This window comes from Podarcis tiliguerta (assembly GCF_965153285.1).
Source record: "Podarcis tiliguerta genome assembly, chromosome: 1".
Taxonomy (NCBI): Eukaryota; Metazoa; Chordata; class Lepidosauria; order Squamata; family Lacertidae; genus Podarcis; species Podarcis tiliguerta.
In genome coordinates, this window is record NC_139534.1 from 93,762,818 (window position 1) to 93,786,691 (window position 23,874).

Below are 23,874 nucleotides of genomic sequence, written 5' to 3' on the forward strand. Positions count from 1 at the left end.
GGTTGCAGACTTGGGTGGACTAGCCTGTATATTTTTTTCTAGGACACACCCGGTGTCGGGGGTTCTGTACCTTCAGCGCTGCTGAGAAAGCAGATGTGGCACCAAGTGTCGCTTCTTTCGTCACTGGGCTTTAAGGATAGGGGAATGCAGCCCTGCTGATACGTGTCCTGCTTTTCAAAGGTGACAATACACGTGTACCTGAGCAAGGATGGCAAGTGGACAGAACAAGCCAGCCTGTAGTAATGACTGACACTTAGCAATGCCGGCTACTCTCCACTCCATTCGCACCTTCCCGGTAGTTAGACAATGATCGTGTAAACGCCACAAATTTAAAGCACAAACACAAAAAAGCACAAATCCAGGGATTTTACCCCTCACAGAGCTATAGTTTCCCGCACCCTTAACAAAGTATAGCTCCCGGGATTCTTTGGTGGGGCTGGGGGTTAAATGTTTGGTGTATATTCCTGTCCTGCAGCCCTTTTTTTTTTAGCCAAAAAACAAAGTCAACAGCCTCATTATTTCCTGCCTTGGTTTGGCTTGTTGGACTCTAGCCTGAGATTCATATACCTCCAGGCAGTGCATGTCCAACAGCTTCCGGTGAAATCCTGTAACGTTTCATGCCACAGATGTTCTGTGGGGGGTTGTCCTGCTTTTGTGCGAGTGGACCTAATGGTCAGGGGTACCTTTACCTTTACCCCTCCAAGCTGCGAGAGAGCAATAATGTGGCGACATTGGATTGTGTGAAGCCGACATCCCCTCTCTGGTGTACTCCAGATGTTTTGAACTACAGTGGTACCTCGGGTTACAGACACTTCAGGTTACAGATGCTTCAGGTTACAGACTCCACTAACCCAGAAATAGTACCTTGGGTTAAGAACTTTGCTTCAGGATGAGAACAGAAATCGTGCGGTGGCAGCGGGAGACCCCATTAGCTAAAGTGGTACCTCAGGTTAAGAACAGTTTCAGGTTAAGAATGGACCTCCAGAACGAATTAAGTTCTTAACCTGAGGTACCACTGTACAACTCTCATAATCCCTGACTGTTGATCATGCTGTCTTGGGTTGATGGGAGTTGGAGTTCAAAGCATGTGGAGCACCAGCTTGTGGGAGGCTGGTGTCAAGGAAAACTTACAGCCTTGCCCCTTTTCTAATTTAATTCAGTAAGCAAAAATGTTTGGCAAGATGTTCCTTTACATTTTCAGTACATCTGTTCAGCTACTGCACACTTCTGTTTGCTTTACAGGATAGGACTGCCCTGCTGAGGAAACGCATGTGAACCCTCAGAGAAGAGCACAGTGGTACTTAGTGATGGAGGGAATGGGGTGTGCGTGTGAAAGTACAGAGAGCCCTGGATCTTGGTATGGGTGGTGGGTGGAACTCTGTCCATGTATGAATAATATAATCACACAATTAGCTGTGCAAACAAAAATAATTAAGATTTTGAGCCCAGTTTAGGAAACATGTTTATTTTTTACGCTGGGATATCACTTTGACAAGTAAATGTAAAAAGATTGTGATGGTTGAGAGGGCCAGGGCAGGGCGTGACATGGCCAATGGAGAGAGAGAAAGTAAATTGCAGGATTCCATAAATATGCAAACTTGGACATCTCTGTACAGCTTTGAATGAAATACTAGCCGCTAAGGTGAAACACAAATTACCCATATCAGAAAATGAAGAATTACAAGAAAAATGTCAGATGAACTTTAAGCACACTGTCAGTGGGAAAGAGAAAAATATGCTGAATTTCTGATATAGGGATCTTATATGTTAATAACAAACTTGTTCTCTGAGTGTCAGTTCTTCTGCAGCCAAAACTTCACCATCCACACACAAGAGGAAGTTATCAGCAGAGGGACTAAGGTTTGCAGAAGGGCACAAAATAAGTAGGAGGGGCAGACTTTAGGGGGCAAAAACAGCAACCCAATGAGGACTGAGCATGCTCAGTGGCCACAGAATCCTGACTGGCAGGGAGGTGGAAAACTGGAGGGGGTAATGGAACAGCATATCTAAGGAAAGGCATGGCTGGCTGGCTGGACCCCAGAACAGAAATGTTCCACGCTGCAATACAATTTCTTGCAGGTTCCACTTGTAAATTACATTGTAGGCAAAAATTGGAGGGGAGAGCAACCACCATTATTTTTGAAGGGCTACTGGTTAGTCTTCTCTGAACGAAAGTACCCCAGATAGTATTACTTTCAGCTATCTGAATACATTTTCCCTAAGGAGATTTGTTTGACTGATGGTGAAAAGAGGGATGACTGAGCTAAAAGACACTTTTTGTGTCACGCCATCAATATTCAGTCGGTTAGTAGCAATGATGTTTTAGAAAAGGGTTTCCCTTTGTCTTTAAAATATCCTTTGAGCCATTTACTTCACACTTATTCCACTCATCATCATGCCTCTCCGTTTACTCCAAAACGAATTGCACTGGAGAGAATGACAAAGAACTCTTGCTTAATAATCCTGCAGTATAATAGAGAATATGGCACTGTCTATGGAGCAGGCAGTTGAACAGCTGACACTGCAATAACATCTGCCTCTAATCCGCACCAGGTTTGCTGGCTTTGTAAAAATGCAGCTTGTTCTCGTTTTTGGAAAAGTTCTATGCTCACTACTCAAAATGGAAATTAATTATCCTTGCCCCTGAAATAGCAATTATTTCCTCTGAGATGTTCATTTCAGTATCCAGAGTTTTGGGCGCCAGACCGCTTGATCCAAACATCAGGCATATCTGGTTTGCTGTTTGGCAAGACAACCGGATCCTCGCCCCCTACTCCTAACCTTTGAGTTTTCCTCAAACCGCTGTTTTGCTGGGATGCTGAAGCAGATGTGTCAAAGACAGTCTCCCTCAGGTCCAGCCTCAGGGTGTCTCTTTTTCCATTCAGGTGACCTCTTTGAGTTGGACAGCAAGAACCAGCTACATCTAAATGACCTGGGCAATAACTGGCGGATTCCATGAGTTTTACGCTTGGTTCAAAGTCACTCAGGGATGTCTCACTGGAGACATTCTGAGCACTGAAAGAGCTGCCAGTGGAATAAAGGCATCTGTGGAGTTCGTACATTTCAGTTTCTGGTACATTACTATTTTCTGAGGTATAATCTGATTTTTGTTGATCGGTGTTGCTTGAGGAGTGAGATTTATTCAGCAGTTTGTCATCGACTGTGCTGGCTGACTGAAGATGGTCCCAAGCTTTATGGCCATATTTTTTACATCTGCAGTCTCTGCAAGGCCTGTCCCTATGACTTTCTGCTTCATTTCCTGAGCTGCTTCCAGGTTTGTAAGGAGAAGATGTTTGCAGGGCTGGACATTGGCAAAGGGCTACATGACGCCCTGCACTCTGTTCCAGCTTCTGTCTGTCCTTTTCAGAGGAAGGATGAACTTCCATTCCAGAGCACTTGCTATCTTGGAGCTGAATGTCTTCAGATAAGACAGATGGGCGATTGGACAACTTGCTTGTGGAGGTGCTGTTGTCAAAGCTGTCACTAAGCTTCCTGGCCAAAGGCTGGAGCTCGTACTGTTCATTTGCACTGTTGGATTCCTGATCTTTTTGTAACCTACTCTGCTTCTCATTTCCCCCACAGGTAAACGTTCTGTTGGAAGAGCTCGGGTTGTCCGAATAGCTTTTCAGAGCACGAGTGCAAGGCCAAATTATTTGTCCACAATTCTTCTCCGGGCCAAAGAAGCAGCACAGAGACTGGAAGAAGAAGCTCGCAAAGCCGCAACTGACACACTTGATCATCATCACAAAAATGCCCAGTTTCCTGTAAGCCAGCACGGTGGCAGGCAGCATGATGACACCTGCCGAAAACAAAGCCGAAGTCCCCATGACAGTGGCACAGCTCATCTGCTTCAGGGAGAAGGCTACACGGCTCAGGCGATCAGGATGCGGACACAAGTGGTACGATATGCAGTAGTTGACCGTGAAGTCAACGGAGAGACCCACTGCTGCCGAAATGAAGAGAGACTCCACCGCGTTGAGCTGCCACTCCAGGAGGACCAACAGGCCGACAGTTACCAGAACGGTGCCTGTAATAGCTGCGGCAGAGAACAAGCTAAGAAGGACGTTCCAAGTTGTGAGCAAAAGAACCACAAATGAGATGGCTATTGATAAGCCCAGCACTACCATACTCTCTGTGTCCACGCTGTGCTGGAGATTGTAGAGCTCCAGCTTGCTGGTGAACCAGCCGTTCTGAAGCCCCATGGGGGCTGCCTTCATCTCTTCTCTTATCCAGAGGCCAATTTCATCATAGAAATGCTTGGCCTTGCTATAGTTGAAGCTGTAGTGGTAAATGGTTTGAAACTGTAGCACCAAAGCAACCAGGTTGCCCCTTTCATCAAATCTGAGGCCTAGGTCCTGAGTCTCAGCCTCGTCTCTGTTTTGTTCCATGATCATCATCTTGATGCAATGGAGGAAGACTTCTCTGCTGTATGGGAAGGAGAAGTGATTACAGCAGAGGTTGAAGCTGTGATCTCTCTTAGAGCACTGACGGCTATCCATCCACCGGTGAAATTCTTCCATGAAGCAAACGGTGGGTTTTTGTTCCAGTTCAGAGTAGTAAAAAGTCTGGTTTTTAACTTTTTGGCAAAAGTCCAGCAGCCATAGCTGAGCTTCAGAATTTTCAATGGTAAATGCTGGGTCCATCACCAGAGTGCCATTGCTCTTGGGGTTAAAGTGATCCCCATTGTCCACTGGGAGTACACCCCATATAATAGTGACGGGCATGTGGAGGTCTTCTCCTCGCCCCAGCCTTTCGAACATAAACTCATTACAATATTCGGCATCATACCTCTCAAAGGGGTGGCTTAGCCTGAAAACCTGCACAGATGACATCTCTAGAGAAGGCAGTTTGAGCCTAGGGTTCAGACAGGAAATGTAGGCGCCCCCTATAGCCAAGGCGGTAAACCAGCAGATCCATATATAGCGGAACTTTATCACCCCACAAGGAAGAACTTTCTCAAATAATAACTTGGCGGTTTCGTGCCAGGTTTTCTGGATACGCCTGAGGATGTGGTGGAGAGAGAGAATGACACTCTTGTGCCCACTGTTATTCCAATAGCCCTCTGGTTTATAGACACAGTTCCTTGCTAGGTAACGTTCATACAGCACAACGGTGGAAGGAAGCCAGGTGAGCATGAAGACCAAGTTCACCAGGACAGAGGTGCCCATGTAGATGGCAAAACATCGGATGGCGGTTATGTAACTCATGTAGCTGGCGTAGAAAGCAGCACCAGTCGTCAGGCAAGATGCTAGCATGAGATACCCAAAATGATGCATGGTTAGTCTTACCCACTGCAGTAGCCCAGCGGATGGGTTCTGGCTCTTACTCAGGTTCCAGAGGTCGAAAAAGACAAAGGTGTGGTTGGCACAAAGACTGCTGAGAATGACTACCGCTGTTAGGTTTACAAAAGGGAAGTAGGAGAATCTAAAGGCCACCTTGTACAAGAAATAGGAAATCATCAAGGTACCAAAGACAATAATTAAGGTGATAAAAGTAATAAAGACCGAGCGCAAATAAAAAAATATGCTTAGAAATATGGCCAGTATCGCCAAGACTGCATACACGGTATCCAGTAATAGGTAGTGCTGGAATAATGTCTGCTTAAGGCCCAGATCCATCCCAGTAATGGACGTGTAATTATCAAACAAGTCCCACGACTCAAGGTTGTTCAGGTAGATGCCCATCATGGATGCTCCTTTCATCATAGGCAAGAACAGCAGGCTGTATTTCAGGGTTGGCACTTGGTATCCCACTGTCTGTGGACTGAGAAAATCTCTGTCGACGAGGAAATGAAGAAGCTGGTAAACGGCACGGAAGCGAGTGCATTTCTCGGGGATTTTGGAGCACTGGGCGTGCTTGTCTCTTTCAGTCTTGGGACCGATGCAAGGAGGGACAAGGACACCTTTGTGATAGTCAGGGGCACACGAACGAAGGAGCACAAGGGTGTGGGAAACATCGGCTTCGGTAACCTCTAAACAAGAAGACCTGTTGTACAGGGCTGCGATAAAGTTTCCAAGAGACCAACTTGGACAGCATTCGTTGGCTTCAGTACGCTGGCAGAGATTCCCAAACTCTGCATGAGAACGGATCTGGAAAAGCCAAAGGGAAAAAGAATGAATTAGGCCTGCCCCACTGCCACTTCCATTTCTGTTTTATCCTTTTGACAAATGTCTGAGGATGGGGACTTTTAAAGATTTTGTTCACACACATCCCCTACTTCAGTCGTCTTTTCAAGCATAGTGTTGTGTTTCAGGATGTAGTGTTCTACGGAATTTGTGGGGAGGCTTGTAGCTCACTGGTAGAGCAGAAAGGCTCAGGTTCAGTCCCCAAGATCTCCAGGTAGGGCTGGAATATCTCTTATCTGAAACCCTGGAAAGCCTCTGCCAGCCTATGGAGACAATACTGAGCGAGATGGACCAGTGGTCTGACTAAGGCACCTCCTGTGTGCCTCTCTGTGTGTATGAGAGAGGGAGAAAAACTACAGTGGTGCCCCGCAAGACGAATGCCTCGCAAGACGGAAAACCCGCTAGACAAAAGGGTTTTCCGTTTTGGAGGTGCTTCGCAGGACAAATTTCTCTATGGGCTTGCTTCGCAAGACGAAAATGTCTTGCGATTCCTGGGGGTTTTTTTCCGCTCCCCACCCCCTTTTTCTAAGGCACTAAGCTGCTAATAGCCTTTTAGCAGCTAATCCGCTAATCCCTTAAGCCTTTAATAGCCGCTAAAAGCCGCTAAACCGCTAATGGGGTTGCTTCGCAAGACGAAAAAACCGCAAGATGTAGAGACTCACGGAACGGATTCTTTTCGTCTTGCGAGGCACCACTGTATATCTGGAAGTAAGCATTTGACACTGATTTGGAAGCATTAACCTGAAGTTAAAACAATCCAGGAGTATAAGTGTGTGCATATTCCTTACAGCAATACCAACCTTGTCCTGCTCCATTTGACACATGGATTGTATTGCTTTCAAGTTCCATAAGCTTCCAGCAGTTGTGGACATAAATACCAGCTGAGAATAACTTTTCCCTAAGGGCCAAAATAGTAGGTACAGTTATGCAACAGCAAAGATACCTGACAAACTACTTGGAACAAGCTCTAGACATGTGGGTTGGGAGGGGGGGAATGATGCTGTAGGCTGCTTTCACTGTCCTTGTATAACTCTGCTTTCCAAAGAGGTAACCATACAACAAGACTTACCCTGTTTGCTTAAACCATTGGTTACCTTAACTCACTTAAACTTGGGCTATGCCACAACTATGTAATCTTATTGATTTTCTCTTCCTGTTAACTTGGTTTTAATTGGCATCCTGTGTCTGGTCATTTATTTAATTTATTAATTATTTTATTTCATAAAATCTATACACTGCTTTATTTTTTATTTTTTTTAAACCCTCAAAGCATCAAATCATTCCAGTTTATACCCATTTCCTTGGATTACCAATGTTGCACTTGTGGGTTTTTGAGGCTGGGGGATAAGAAGCATCTCTGAGTCCTTTCACTAATACCAATACGCGGACACACACACCACACAATATTGGCCAACTGTAAGCTGATTAATATTCTGCAGCCTTTTAAATGTGTCTGTGGGAAGTGGGGGGGGGGGGTTGTTTTGCTATTTTTGTCTTACTTATTTTCATATTTTTATCCTGTATTTTACTCTCTGAACCACCCTGAGATCTTACGATGTAGAGCGGTATATAAATTTGCTAAAGAAATAAAAGCTCTCACTTTGCTTCCCTGCTTGTAAAATAGGAAATGACGCCTCTTATTAGTTACAGATCTGCACTGAAGGTGTATCACGCAAGCTGAAGGCTCTTAAATGAGTATATGGAACGAGGCAGCTTCAAAAACCTTCCATAAGGAAAATTATTTATTATTGTCTATTGAATTTATATACTGCCCTATACCTGGAGGTCTCGGGGGGGGGGGGGTTCACAAAAATGTCTTTACTTTCTTGCCTTGGTCAGTTCTAGAGGACAATCTCAAACAAAACTTACCTGGGGGCCCACAAAAGAAGCCATCCTTTTCATAGTCTGGCTCCACCATCCTCCTTATTCTTGCTTCTCGTTCGCCTTGTATGGATCTCTGCCCTCTGTTCATGCCTATGTCCCCGTAACTAGCAAAAAAAGAAACAACATGGTCCTGGACTGAGCATGGTTCTGCAACTCATCTGCATGGCTTTTACAATACAGAGCTGTAAGAAAGGCTTCTCCTTCTCCCTCCTCTCTTGCCCTTGTTCTCTGCCAGGCTTGGATCCAGTGGCGTAGCGTGGGTTGTCAGCACCCGGGGCAAGGCAAGTAATTTGCGCCCCCTAACCCGGGGCAAGGCAAGTAATTTCCCCCCCCCTGCTGCACTGTCCCTCCCCCAGATAGTCCCTCGCTCTCTCTCCGCACTGCACCGCATGCCTGGCACCCTCTCCTCCACAGTGGGCGGCGACCCGGCGGCTCGGATCGGATTCGCACAGCCAGCACTGCAGTGAGAGAGAGTGAGTGAGCCAGGTAGGGGCAGAGAGTTGCGAGTGCGAGCACCCCCCCCAGATGTTGCGCCTGGTGCGGCCGGCCCCCCCTGCACCCCCCACGCTACGCCGCTGCTTGGATCCTACAGTATGTTTGGAGGGAACGTAAACAACAGTGTCACTTAAATAAGTTCCTGCCCCCCTCCTCCTTCCTAGCAACCTGTCACCTCACCCCACATTGTTCTTCCCCACAGAGAGGGTTTCTTCTTTGGTGGGGCGGGGAGAGGTTGTAGATGAATGCAGGAAGGAGGAGAGGATGAGGGAAATTTCCTCCTGTGATGCTCCTTAAGTTCACCTATCCCTATGCTAACCCAACTTTTTCAAGCAGCTGAAATTACAGGGACGCAACACTCACCATATTTTTCGCTCTATAAGATGCACTTTCCCCCTCCTAAAAAGTAAGGGGAAATGTGTGTGCGTCTTATGGAGCGAATGCAGGCTGTGCAGCTATCGCTGAAGCCTGAAGAGCAAGAGGGATCGGTGCGCCCCAATCCCTCTTGCTCCAGGGATAGCCACGCAAAGCCTCTTGAGTGCAGCCGGAGCGCTCCTGCCTCTTCGCTCAAGAGGCTTTGCGTTGCTTTCTTGTTTTCCTCTAAAAACTAGGTGCGTCTTATGGTCGGGTGCATCTTATAGAGCGAAAAATACGGTACCAAGTGCTGACACTGTTTCATTCGGAAGCAGCCCATGGTGTGTCATGCTTGCATTTATTTACAAATATAAAGGCTGGCCGTAGGCAGTGGGATACTTTAAGCCAGGGGTCAGCAACCTTTTTCAGCAGGGGGCTGATCCACCATCTCTCAGACCATGCGGTAGGCCGGACTATATTTTGAAAAAAAATAACGAATTCCCATGCCCCACAAATAACCCAGAGATGCATTTTAAATAAAATGACACATTCTACTCATGTGAAAACACCAGGCAGGGTCCACAAATAACCCAGAGGTGCATTTTAAATAAAAGGACACATTCTACTCATGTAAAAACACACTGATTCCCGGACCATCCGTGGACCGGATGAGAAGGCGATTGGGCCCCCAGGCCCCCAGGCCTTAGGTTGCCTACCCATGATTTAAGCACTCTAAGGGGCAGCTAAATCCACTGCCCCACATCAGGGAGAGGGTGAGAAGAGAGGTGTGTGGCATGGCCCGTCCTGCACCCTTTAAACTCGCCTGTTGGTCTCAGGGGTGAAGGGCAGTGCTCCATTGCCAGTGATGAAGTCAAGAGCCAACTGCCACTGCGCAGGAAGTGGGTGGGTAACATGGGCATAGCCAGTGTTTTTTTCTGGGGGGATGCAGGGGTACGCATGCCCCTAAACATTTTGTGAATCTTAGTACTTTTCTCCATTTACTGTATTTATTTTCCCCGATTTGAATTATAAAATGGAGATTTTCTTGAGTCAAAATGAGAATACCCTTAAACATCTTTTTAGAGAAAAAAAAAGCACTGGCCATGCCCATGTGAAATCCTCAAAAAAATTAAATCCTCAAAAATTATTGAAAAGCATTAAAAATAATTCACTGAGGTTCTGCACCCCCAACAGAAGCCTGCCCCTCGTAATGTCCTTTTATTGAGGTTTTTTTTAAACCTGTGATCTCCCCCCCCCAAAGCTCAATAACTCTCCCCCCCCCCCACAAAACTCCTGGCTATAATGTCTTGCTCTTTCCTCTATAAATAAGATGCCTTAGGCCAGCTCTCCAGACACCTTGATCACACCTATGTTTTATATATGCTGTAAGCTGCCCAGAGTGGCTGGGGAAACCCAGCCAGATGGGTGGGATATAAATAATAAAGTGGTGGTGGTGGTGGTGGTTAGCATCATCATCCTTGGGGGATGGGAGGCCAGCTTTTGCACCATTCAGAAGACCTAAGGAAGACTGGCTAACGATTAGTTTCCATGGAAACACATTGCCTGAATATCTGACTCACAGAAATATGGTAGGAAACTAGAAATATGGTAGGAAACCATAATAGTTAACATCTTAGGAGACAAGCCTCTGTGCCTCTTGTGTGTTATCCCAGTGCTGCCCCCCACATTGTTGCCTCCTCCAGTGTGGAAATATAGACTACAGTCTTTTTTCTGTTCCTATTTTATGCTGTTAAGCACCATGTATATTGATGGTTCCACAATACATAACATAATAAGAAATGGGCCATTGTTCTAGAGCATGGATGTTCAACGGGTTGATCTTGATCTACCAGTTGATTGTGGGGTGTTTCTGGTCTATCCTGTGATCCTGATAGATCGCCCAACCCCCCCCCAAAAGCTCAACAACTTAGGTTCTGACACCCCCCCAAAAAGCTCAACTTTTGGTGAAGGCCCCCCCAAAAGCTCAACAACTTTGGTTAATCCAATGGGTAGATCATTGCCAGTGTTTTTATAGTGGGAGTAGATCGCAGTCTCTTGGAAGTTGGACATCCCTGTTGTAGTCGAAGATCTGTAATCCATATCTCTGCCCCCAAAACATGTACCTGTTGTCAGTGTGAGGGGAAAGAGAGAGAATCTTCTTATAGCCTGTGTGGCTTTTCATATTCTTCCAGACGGTGAGCTTTCTGCCTATGTCGGTGTCTCGTGGCTCAAATCCCTATTTATAAATATAAAAATGTACATATTTCAAGATGTTATACAAGGGCATTTCTATTTACAATACGCCATTGGATATAGCACTAATCTAATGTGTATGTTCAGATGAGTCCTTTTTTAGTTTAAGTTTAAGATTTCAAGACTGGATAACCAGAATTAATCCTGAGCAAACCAAGTCTGGACCCATTTTAATGAAGTGTTTCAATAGGTAAGATCTCCCAATAATTTCAATGGGATTGAACAAATTCAAGTTCATTTCAATTCAATGCAAATCTCTTGTGCAGCTCCCACCCATATCAACAGGACTTTTGCTATGAGGATTTGGCCTAATATGCAAAGTCTGGATTTAGCCTCCCCACACCAGAAAATAGTTTACATCAGGATTTTATTAAGGTCAGGTTATTTAACAAGTTCTGGAAATCTACAAGAGTGGTTTAAAAAGACGACGACACTCTCTGTAGTGGAAATTTTACTCAACATTGATCTAGAGCAAAACTCCAATGTATAGTTAGCAGAGTAAAAACTTAAACACATTGCAGGATTCCCAAAAAATAGACCAGAGGCAATTAATATTCCATCCAGCAGAGCTTTACTGCTACTGAAGGCAAATTAGCACAATGGTCACTGTAATGGTTCTAGGGGTTGCTCGTGCGTAAGTTGCCATTACTCCGAGCTAGGTTGCCTGGTTGAACCCTTTCTGTCTGGACAGCCTCAAGTTCCATGGCTGCCTCAGTCGCTGGCAGAATCCGTCAGTGGGCGTTTCTTGAACCTCTTCCAGCATAGAAGCTGTTTGACGCCCAGTCTCCTTCTACTTTGCCTGCGCGGAAGTCTTCTGCGCAAAGTGGGTATGGGCAGCGGAGTACTCGTGCCCTCTCCGCTGGTCTCCGGCAAAGAGTCCTGGAGCCACCTCTCCGATTCCCCCATCTGCCCCCCTTCTCCACTGGTGTTATGCTGATTTCCTTCCCCAGAGGATGGGCTACCTCTCTCCCTACTGGGACCCTCTCCACCATCCCTCTGGAGCCTCCTCTCTGCCTCCAGCTCCGATGGCAGTTCCCTGACAGTCACAAATCCAATATGTTCAGGATTGGCACAGTCCATAAGAAGTCCAGTTGCAGCAGACATAACTGAAACTTACAATAACTTATAATAAGTCTAAACCTTAACACTATATACAGAACACTACACCAGAAGGAAGAGAGATAGAGAAAGTGAAACCCAGGCTCCTTCTGGCCTATTATAGTCAGCATGATCTTGACAGAAGAGATAACAGAACCAGTTTAAACCAGCTGTACTCAACTTCTCTGAAGGAATAACCCAAACACCATGAACCTTCTGCTTGATTCTTTCACACAAAGAAGCTTCCGGAACCTTCTTGAACTAATTGGAATAGGAAAAGATCTCTACACATCGGATCGATACTTTCTGTACTAAGAAATGCAAACTGACACTCTGTACATATTTTATTGGAAGACTGTGGGAGAAGAAATCTCATTAGGCACCTACAAGTATGTTATGTACTGAGTTGAATAGGATCCAAACTGCAGCAGTCTGATTGGTCCTAGAACAATAGGATCCAAATTGCAGCAGTCTGATTGGTCCTAGAACAATAGGATTCAGAATGCAGCAGTCTGATTGGTCCTAGAACAATGCAGCAGTATGATTGGTTGGCAGGAACCACCCAATCATGCTCCAGATATAAGTGAATCCACAACCTGATTGGCTAATTCTGGAATTCTACTGTAAGCCAATCATGTGCAGCCCATTGTGTAAATAATGTATATAAAGCAGATACTTTGAGGGGACTTTCATTCATTCCTCCTCACCACTATGAGCTAAATAAAGAACATGAAATCACTTTGCGACTCTGAGTATATTTCAAAGTATTTGCCAGGGCAACTCTAAAGCATGGAAAGAGGGTAACCAACCTTTACATGGAAGGATACTGTATGTCCCTGATGCAGATCATCTGCAGGAACTTACCATCAAGGGCTCAGAAAAATCAGGCAAATTTCCCACTAACACGCTCACCAGCGTACAGACCAACACGGTCACCGAACAGAGCACTAAGACAGCGACCGGCCACTCAGCAATCACTTGGGACAAACTGGAAAGGAGCGAAAGGAAAACAAGAAGCTGCCATTTCATTTAATTTTCTGTTTCATTCATTTCTCTCTCTCTCTCTCTCTCTTAGGTGGGTAAAGTGGGGAGGGACTTCTTTCTTTTAATGTGGCCAGTTAAAACCCACACTGGCTACTGGTGTGATCTGGCACCAGGTTTCAGGGTGGGTGCTGGTGGGAGTGGGTCATCGGCTCATGCTCTGGGTTCACAAGTTATTGATTCAGATTACCTAGGCGCATGGCGACATACTAGGCTGTACCTGTAACTATCCCCCCAAGTCTTCATAGCTGGAGAACAAGCCACCTACCTGCCTCACTCTGTCCTGAAACCCCCCAAATAAATAAGTGGCTAAAAAATGCCTTATCCACCCCAAAATGGTTAGGGAAATGACATTAGCATGCATGCTTGGGGGGCTCTGTGGAGCAGTCCTGCGGCTGGGGGCCTGCATCCTTTGCTCCTCGGGGGTACCTTGTTCGTCATGTCCCCTCTCTTTTTCAAAGATGGAGAGGAAGTGTATATGGTAATGGAGCTCAGTTTTTAGCACCATGCACGACCAAATTATTCCATTCCTCTTGGGGTGGAATAAGGGGGAGCTGGGAGGGAAACCCTATCAAGTTATTTGAGAGAGGCCCAGCCAAACTAGCGGTTGCCTTGAAGTCTCAGCGTTTAACCTTCAGACCAAAAAGGCCATACATGTTAGACATCCCTGCGCCCTCTCTGATGTGAAAATGGGGCTTGAAACGCAGGGGGACGGGGGTGGCCTTGCGTGTTTCAAGCTACTAATGTGAACGTACCCTAAGACAGCCTAATGGTTGGTCTCTCTCACTGCAGTCAGAGATAAAACAAGTCACCACCTCTCAGCTTCCTCTTTAAAACAGCCATTTGGAAGGGGTAAAGCCTGCAATTTTGATTGGAGCAGTGGAGCTAGAGAAGGGGAGATGCTGTGCTGTTTCTGGACTGAAATCTCTCTCTCTTACAGACACACACACACACACACACACACACACACACTGCATTTAGTCATCTTGCTAGAAGGAAAGAGATGCATAATATAAGTAAGTAGGTAAAGGTAAAGGGACCCCTGACCATTAGGTCCAGTTGTGGCCGACTCTGGGGTAGTAAAGGTTTGGGTAAAGGTAAAGGGACCCCTGACCATTAGGTCCAGTCGTGACCGACGCTGGGGTTGCGGCGGTCATCTCACTTTATTGGCCGAGGGAGCTGGTGTACAGCTTCCGGGTCATGTGGTCAGCATGACTAAGCCACTTCTGGCTAAGCACACGGAAACACCATTTGCCTTCCCGCCGGAGCGATACCTATTTATCTACTTGCACTTTGATGTGCTTTCGAACTGCCAGGTTGGCAGGAGCAGGGTCCTAGTAACGGGAGCTCACCCTGTCACGGGGATTCGAACTGCCGACCTTCTGATCAGCAAGTCCTAGGCTCTGTGGTTTAACCCACAGCACCACCCGCGTCCCTAATATAAGTAAGTACCTGCCTATTATTCACCAGCAGGACTAGTGTAACAACTTGGGAGTGATTTCTCTTTGGGGGAAATGACACTGGAGGGAAACATTAGACACTCCCTTCCCCAGCACTACTGCTCCAATCAGAATTAGAACCTCCTCATTTTATAGAATAGAATAGAATAGAATAGAAATTTATTTGTCATTGTCCGTATATACACAGTATACACAACAACGAAAATCAAACACCCACCCATAGTTCTGGGGTGGTCAAAAAGAATGTTCTCAAATGTTTCTCAAAATTCACTTCTGATAAATTTTGGCTCCATACACACCATCCATTTAAAGCAGGCGTAGTCAACCTTTTTATACCTACCGCCCACTAATGCATATTTCTTGATGGTAAAATTTCCTTACCACCCACCAGTGCTCAGTGGAAGGAAGATTCAGCTTGTGCTGTAGAACCCCCTACCGCCCACCTAGAATCCTGAAACACCCACTAGTGGGCGGTAGGGACCAGGTTGACAACTCCTGAAATGAAGTATGTAGTTGCCATCAAAGAATCCCAGCAACCGTAGTTTACCCCTCACAAAGCTACAATTCCCAGCACCCTTAATGATCCACAGTGCTCCAGATTCTTTGGGGGCAAGTCATGTGCTTTAAATGGATGGTTTGTACACAGCCTTTGGCTCAGGTAATACTGAACGGAGCTAGATTAGTGGATGAAAGAAGCAACGAGCTGAGAAGGTAAGACTGAAAGGGGCAGGTGCCAAGCCTGCTGCTTCCCTCCCTATGATCAAAATGGTATTAGACAGTTATTAAACTAGATCTACAGCTGCACCAGCCAGTCCCCATTTTCATTCATGGCCAGAGACATTTGGGGTGGCTTTTCACTGAATATTCTCTGGGCCGGGCTAACATTCTCCAATAGGTTGGCAGTGAAGCACCCAAAAGGAAATATTTCGAAAACCGATCCGAAAATTCTTGTCAGAGAAATGTTGGCCCTCCATCCAGTCCCTATACCTTTCCTTGAATTTCCCTATTAACATTTTATTTGTGTTATGCTGCATCTGTCAGAGGAGCAGCTTGGTAGCAGATCTCTAGCTGAGGCAAATAAACAGTGTCATCACTTGGAAGATGAAGAGGCTGTAGCATGCAGAAATGAAGAGATGAGACCGATATCATGCAGGGAGTCAAGATGCTCAACCCCGCAGGCTCAGCTGAATAAAAGCACTTTCCTTTTTCTTTTTTGGAAGGACGGTCCCTAGCTTCTGTATCCCAATGCCTTTAGCTATTAGTGTTGGCTTTAGGGCACTAAATCCATTTCAGTAGATATAGGCACAAAGTAAGAAGTTAGCAAACGCCTGCTTCACAACACAGAAAGTAATACATATCTTACACACACACCATATTTACACGGTAGAAACACCACAGGGAGCCACTACTGTCTCCAACTACCTGATGTACGTTCATGTGAAACACTTGTGATGTGGGAGAAAGAAAATGTTGACACTTCACGTGCTATGTTGAGCATAACGGGGCATGCTAAATGTAAAACGTGCAAAACAGTGCAACGTGCAAAGGAAGGCCATACATGCAGAACAACACGGCAATACCTGGTTCGAGTGTGATATGGGGAAAGCTCTCTGGAAGGCGAGCTTTTCCTTAAAGCTGCGGAGTACATCTCTTGCAAAGCGGGTTGGGTTGGGGGGAGCGGGGGACTCAAAACAGATGGGGAGCTCTTAATGAGGAGCTGTGAACCTACTAATGTAGCTGCAGCTCTTTGCCTGCCTGGGATGTCACCAGGAATAATACATTGCCTCGTTCCTAATAGCAGGGTGTGAAGAGGAGGAGGAGACATGATGATAGGGTAGAGAGATTGATTGTAACCTACCTCTTTGGCATCCTGAACACTTTGTCATGTCTGTAGGGAGAAAGATATTCATTGGCTTATTAATTTCAGCCCAGGCAGAAGTCTCCGTTCATGAGAGTGTTAACCCTTCCAGGCAGGCAAAGGACAAAGTCAGAAGTCTGAGATGCAGTACAAGGCAATGAACCCTAAATAGCATGGTTGGGGAGGTTGGCAGTTTGCGTGATGATGGACTTGGCTGTCCCTGCAGCTTATGGGGGTCCTCTTCTGACTTGGTTCATTCAACCAGCAACCGGGCTGAAGCATCTAAAACAGCGGGAGGGAACATATGGCTCTCCAGGCAGCTTCGGACAGCAACCTCCACCAGGCTCAACCAGCACAGGTGACAGCAAGGGATGGTGGGAGTTTGTGTCCCTTGGCGAAAGACTTGGGCTCTCAGCTGGGGAATCCCTGAAAGTTTCCTTGAGGAATTCATTGCACAATCCCTGCATCCACTCGGAATATAGGTTATAAGTTTCAAAAGGCACAATGGCAGAATCTAGGAGTGAGAGCTTTTGTGGTGTAACTGCCTTGTTCGCACTGGTTGATGATCTCCAGCAGCCTAAGGTGAAAGCTGTTTCCTAGTTCTGCTGGATCTCTCAGCGGCTATTGATACAATCGATCATAATATTCTTCTGGTCCATCTAGAGGAGCTAGGAGCACTGTCATACAGTGGTTCTGCTCCTTCCTCCTAGGCCGTGTCCAGAAAGGGGGTGGTGGATGAGTGTTCAGACCCCTGGGCCCTCACTTGTGGGGTGCCTCATGGTTCCATCCTCTCCCCCATGCTTTTTAACATCTACATGAAGCCACTGGGAGAGATCATCAGGGGGTTTGGGCTGGGTGTCCATCAATATGCGGATGATACCCAGTTCTACCTCTCTTTTGAATCGGAACCAGTGAAGGCAATGAGGGTCCTGTGTGAGTACCAGCTCCACCTGGTATGCAGGCTTAGACCCTACCTGCCTGAGGACTGTCTTGCCAGAGTGGTGCATGCTCTAGTTATCTCCCCCTTGGATTACCGCAATGCACTCTACGTGGGGCTACCTTTGAAGGTGACCCAGAAACTACAACTAATCCAGCATGCAGCAGCTAGACTGGTGACTGGGAGCGGCCACCTAGACTATATAACACCGGTCCTGAAAGACCTACATTGGCTCCCAATACGTTTCCGAGCACAATTCAAAGTGTTGGTGGCTGACCTTTAAAGCCCTAAATGGCCTCAGCCCAGTATACCTGAAGGAGTGTCTCCACCCCCATCGTTCTGTGCGGACACTGAGGTCCAGCGCCGAGGGCCTTCTGGTGGCTCCCTCACTGCGAGAAGCAAAGCTACAGGGAACCAGGCAGAGGGCCTTCTTGGTAGTGGCACCCGCCCTGTGGAATGCCTTCCCACCAGATGTCAAAGAAATAAACAACTACCTGACATTTAGAAGACATCTGAAGGCAGCCCTGTTTAGGGAAGTTTTCAGTGTGTGTAATGTATTTTTAATCTTTGTTGGAAGCTGCCCAGAGTGGCTGGGGAAACCCAGCCAGATGGACGGGGTACAAATAAATTATTGTTGTTATTATTATTATGGTTAGAGTGTTGAGGAGAGACCAGGGTTCAAATCTCCACTCGGCCATGAAGCTCACTGGGTGACCTTAGGCCTGTCACCTACCTCACAGGGCTGTTGTGGGATTTAAACAAGGAAGGGGGGAATTGTGTTTGCTGCCTTGAGCTCCGTGGAAGAAAGGTGGGGTATAAATGTAATAAAATAAATAAATAGATAAATAAACAAAGAGGTTGTACACACCCCTCCAGCTGTACTTATAAAGATGCAGGGAAGGGCCCATCATTCATGCATTTACCAGCAAGTTCTCCTATAAGTTCAGCATCATGCCTCCGCTGACACTGGCACAATCTCAGTGATGGTACCCAAGTCCAACCCATATAGATCAGGTAAAATGCAACAAGGTTGTTGTACAGGTGAGTGAGCTTGTACTGCCAAGGGGACCTCTCACAATGGTGGGAGAGAGAGGCATGATCAGGAAGGGCAAAGAATTTGCAAAGCCAGATTACAGCCATTAAGCTAGAGCAGAAAGGAATTTGTTCAGCCCTTTAGAATTCAAATGCAACTTCATTTTAAATTATCCAATTTTGCTTTTGATCTTGAAGTGCAGAGCACAGATCAGTCCATACCCTCTGCGGAACAATGCACTAGGAACAGAGCTCTTGCACAAATGCCGCTCTACGTGTAGGAGAAGGACCTATGGGAAGCAAAAGTCAATGGCAGAGAACACGTGCAGAACAGAGCATGCGGGAGGAAAAGCAAAAGAAGCCGCAAGGCGCTGGATTGTCATCTTAGATCCTAACTTTCCTTGAGGATGAATTTTAAGGCGAGAATGCTAAGTATTCTTGGTAGCACCAAGGGGAGGGAGTAAATGAATAAATATTGCTTTTCCAGATATGATATTGTACAGATTAAGAACAACAACCAAAACCAAATCTGATAGTATCCAAAACATGAGAATAGTGAAAACAAGATTCAAATCAGGAGGCTCATTCATTAGAAATTGGGCGAGTAAATTTGAATTAGAAGAATTTGCTTCAGAATTTTGTTAAAGAACACATGTGTGTGTGCGCGCACACACGCACGCACACACACGGAGGAATAGCAAAATCCATTCAATGAACTTTAAAAGCAGAATCCTGCTGTTTGAGGACTGGGTGGGGGGAAGCATATTAGGCTCTAGAGTGGCCACTTGCACATTAGCCAAAAAGGAAGAAATGCAAAATGCATCACTACTGAATTATAAGAGAGGGTATGGATCTACCTATGCTACTTTATATGTAGAGATTCAAATTCAGGCACAATTACTATAATTTATATAGAAAAGTAAGACACCCCACTATTGTGAGGAAGGTGACCTCAGGTGACTTAGTCCTCAGTTCAGGTGCTGATCCTTGCTGCTCTTCCTTCTTTTAAGTTGGACTGGGACTGGGCAGCCCTTCAGAGAGGGGAGTCCTTCCAGCTGTGAGCTTCCCTGTGCAAATCAGCACACACGCCTACCCTAAGACTCACATGTTGCACCATGTCTGAAAAACCAGGGCAAACTTTCTGGAGTTGTTTCTGCCTCGGCAACGTTATGAAAAAATGAATTGTTAAACTAAAACACTATGGCTTGTCTGTTTGTTTTCTTGACGAAAAAACACACAAAGGGGAAAACCGCAGAAACAGCTCACTAGAGAGAGCTGCATATAATAGAAGCACGACATTTTCATGGCGATTTAGAGGGAGGTTGAACTCCCAAGAGTGTATTCAGATCTTAAAAGTAAGGCAGCCAACAGCCCTTAGACTGGCCTGGAGCCAGAACGAGGATCGTTAAGTTTCAGCTTGTAAAGGAGTATTAGCATCAAAATTAAGTGACTATTGCTTTTATGTTACTAGGTGCCTCTGATAAATGAGCCAAGGGGGAAGTGTTTTAAAAACATGGGAGTAAGGCAAGCCCACAAACCCAATTCACTCCTCCCCAAAACTATGCTTGGGTTTGCCACTGACTCTGCATCCAACTAGGGAGCCGTAACCCATCCTGGTTACCTAATGAGTGTACCTGTAAAATTGAGGCATGTTTGTTGCATTCGCTTTTCTAGGTACACATAGACATAAAGGAAACTGCTTTGCATTTGTCTATCTAGGCTAGCATTGTCTGTTCTGACTGGCAGAAACTTTCTGGGGCTTTCCTTCACCTGCTACCTAGTCCTTTTGTGAGCTGAAGATATGGGGGGTTGCATGCAAAGCACATGCCCCACCGCTAAGCAATGGCCTAAAGTGCCCACTGAAAAACAAAATGCATAAAGAGGATTTCAGAGGCACACGGTGCTCCACAGAGCAAGCCAAGACTCTCCATCTCCTTATCGCTTGATGAAGGAGGCAGTGTAACCCGTTACAGTCATCTGTCCTCACCTGACCGTGACGACATGGTGTTGCACTGGCCGTAACTGCTGCTGGTCGTGGGGCCACTGTTTCCATCTCATGTCTGCAGCCTCGTGCTGGGGAGTTGACGACGAATCCCCACTGGAGTGATGGGAGCACAAGGTCGCCCTTTCCCCATGGCCTGGCAGGGGAGGCAGGGCATAGCTGCTTCTGGCTTCTTGCTGGTTGCAGTGGTAATATAGGTGAGGCTGGAAGGAGTCCTGGGAGCCAGAGGGCACCTGCCCGTTGGATCGAGTGGAGATTGGGGCATGCATATGGCTGGAAGAGGCCTGGTGGTATCTCACTGAGCTGGGAGAAGCATCAATGGGGCAGTGATGGACGGGGCATCTCCGTTCCCAGGAGCCTCCACTGGAGCTCGGCTCCGTCTTTCTGATCTCCGGCACATTAAGACAACTTTGACAAAGATCTGGCTTTACTTTTTCCCTGTGAGAAAAAAATGGGTTTGCTTTTCTTTATTGCTTTCCTATGTAAAATGTATGCCAAGAGGCATTCATTGTCTCAGCAGTCACAGAAAGGAAGTTCCTTACGTGAACAGTAACCAATAAAACACTGAAATGGCAACAGAAGCAGCATAAAAGCTTTTTAACACAGCAAAAAGATTATCCCTCAAATGACTGCCTGTATCGGAAGGTTTTCTGCCGGCGATATTGTGGCATGCCACCCCAATCTCTGAGCAGTGCAAGATCCCGGGGCCTCCCAGCGCTTACCCAAGGTCTGTGTTTTCTTTTGGAATTAGGCACAGTAGAGACTGTGGTGTCTTTAGGATATATGGATTATTTATATATAATATACAACCTGAGCCAACAATGGAGGGGTTCAGAGCATTAACATCCCCAAAGGGCCTTGTTTCTTCCATAGCCACAAACCTTGGATTCAAACAGAAATCAAACATGATTTCCATCTCTGTTTGCTGCTTCGCTTCTGGCCCACATCACCATAACTCAACTCTAAACTCTGCTTCATCCATCTAATTACTGGTATTTGCCCCGCCCATAAAGGAGTCCCACCCATTTGCCATCTCACACAGAGCCCCTTTCCTTTGTTTCTCTTAATGGCCCATCACCCAGGTGATCACCTCAACACAGGAAGCTAGCCTGGCTTATATGTTAACACTTGCTGGATCCAGGAGTTAGAAGGATTACACATACTGTACAACCTACTTTCTCTCCCCGCCCTGCCCCCCAAAACCCTCATAACCATATTTAGTTAAGAGATGGTACAAAGAAAATAGGAAGTTTTATGACCACTGAGTATTATCTACAGATGAGATGGAGAATATATAGAGCTTGGATATTCATCACTACAATCCATTACAATGAATATGAAAGAGAGAACTATAATGCACTGATAGGAATAGGCACCTTGCAGATTAATGAATTTGTAGGCACTTTTAAAAGCCCTTTATCACACTTTAGAATAATTGAGAGGAAGTGTACTCATGGCTGTGCGTTCGTTTTTACTATGTACTTAGTGTTAGATTTTCTAAATTATTGTTAGATTTTCATAAAATACATTGAAGATGCTTTGACAGCCATGGGCCAGAGAACAGGGCTTCCCAGGCTGATTATAAAGCTTGGGCATTTTCATAAGGGGGGGGGGGGAGGAATGAACCTTAAGGAAGCCTGCTTGTCAGGGGTGGCCTGTCCTGCTTTACCACCTGAGGAATGGTGCCCCCACTCCATGCCACCCCCCCCTCCCACATTTGCTGCCACTGGGATGCCTCCCCTCTCTCTGAATGTGGCAAGAGCTGGGGCAGCAATGCTGCATAACAGAACGTCTCCCTCTTTAAAACTTGACTGGTAGTTTAAACCAACAATAAAAGGTAAAGGTAAAGGTACCCCTGACCGTTAGGTCCAGTCGTGGCCGACTCTGGGGTTGCGGCGCACATCTCGCTTTATTGGCCAAGGGAGCCGGAGTACAGCTTCCCGGTCATGTGGCCGGCATGACTAAGCCACTTCTGGCAAATCAGAGCAACGCATGGAAACGCCGTTTACCTTCCCGCTGGAGCGGTACCTATTTATCTACTTGCACTTTGACGTGCTTTTGAACTGCTAGGTGGGCAGGAGCAGGGACCGAACAACGGGAGCTCACCCCGTCGCAGAGATTCGAACTGCCAACCAGCAAGCCCTAGGCTCTGTGGTTTAGACCACAGCACCACCCGCATCCCCTTAAACCAACAATACCCGCTAGTTATTTTCAGACAAAAAATTTCCTGCATTTCATTCCATGTGCGAGGCAGGAGAGGGACCACAATCCCTCCTGATCATGCAGGAGTCCTGCTTGCATGGGTCACCTATACACCTGCAGCTGCATGGGTGCAGCCCCCCATGTCTGTACTCAACATGTGAAAATCAAGAGTGGGGCATTGGGGCATTCAGCACTGGGGCAAGGTTGCCCCACTTCCAGATCAAATTTTGAGAAAATGTGAGCTTTCTGTCTGGAAATCTGCATATAAGCCTTGAAGCATTTTTAGTGATTTTCAGGACCTATTTTTGTTTCCTTAATGCAAGTTTCTAGTTCCCATGGTGGCACAGCAATGCTAAGTTATTGTGGTATGTAAAAAGTAGCCCAAACTCATAGACTTTTTGCCTGAATGCTTTCAAATGTCAGGGTATCAATTCTTTTAAGAGTCCACATGTGAGTGTAAACATTTAAGAATACTAAGAACATTATAGAGTAAGTGAAAAGTCCACATTTACTTACAGTACTCCCACACCTGCCTGATTGAAAATGACAAGCCAATTTTCTTAACTGTGTGCTGAGGAAATTCGCAGACTCATAAACATTTTTTGCTACGACCTTCAATGATGAACAGAAAGGCCAGCACTATTTGTTACCAGTGATCCAAGTTATCACTTCATATGGGCGGCACATCAAGACAATTTTCTAAGGAAAATATTAGATGCCAGACATATTTAATCAAGAGAAATTGGTATCTTCATTACACTGCGATACTGTCAAATTTATGGTCATCCATCAGTTCACTGATGGTGATCCAAGGACAAAGCAACAAAAGGAGAGATCTGGATGGGCAGTGAGATTCCCGGTCACAGCACGAATGTATATTCAGAACTGTTGGGGCTACAGTGGGAGCAGAAATGTTCTCCCATCCATGGAACAGTAAAAGCCTGCAGCTTCAAAGTTATGGTCTGACAGCTCTGTTTTTGTCTAGACCAGCTGGATGCAACCAAGAAAGAAACAAAAGAGATATTCAGCAAAGCAGACAGCAAGGAAGAAAAGGTGGGAGCCAACAGCTCTAATTGTGTATCACAGCTGCTTGACTGCCACCCCTTATTTGTCTCTCCTATCACTTTCATAAG

The 23,874-nt window shown here is 46.0% G+C and overlaps 1 protein-coding gene across 2 annotated transcripts in view; it reads right to left on the reverse strand.

Moving 5' to 3' along the window:
- Positions 1-1,444: 1,444 nt before the first annotated feature.
- Positions 1,445-23,874, reverse strand: part of DISP2 (dispatched RND transporter family member 2) — a 29,346-nt gene continuing 6,916 nt past the window's right edge. The window contains exons 2-8 of one of the 2 annotated variants that reach the window (XM_083449735.1): positions 20,525-20,977; positions 16,569-16,598; positions 13,074-13,197; positions 10,982-11,094; positions 7,995-8,113; positions 6,926-7,023; positions 1,445-6,089 (exon numbers count right to left, since the gene is read on the reverse strand). In XM_083449735.1, the coding sequence (XP_083305861.1) occupies positions 2,679-6,089; positions 6,926-7,023; positions 7,995-8,113; positions 10,982-11,094; positions 13,074-13,197; positions 16,569-16,598; positions 20,525-20,977 (4,348 nt within the window). In that variant the 3' untranslated portion in view covers positions 1,445-2,678. The remainder of the gene's footprint in view (positions 6,090-6,925; positions 7,024-7,994; positions 8,114-10,981; positions 11,095-13,073; positions 13,198-16,568; positions 16,599-20,524; positions 20,978-23,874) is intronic. The other variant, XM_083449736.1, reaches the window with a different exon arrangement.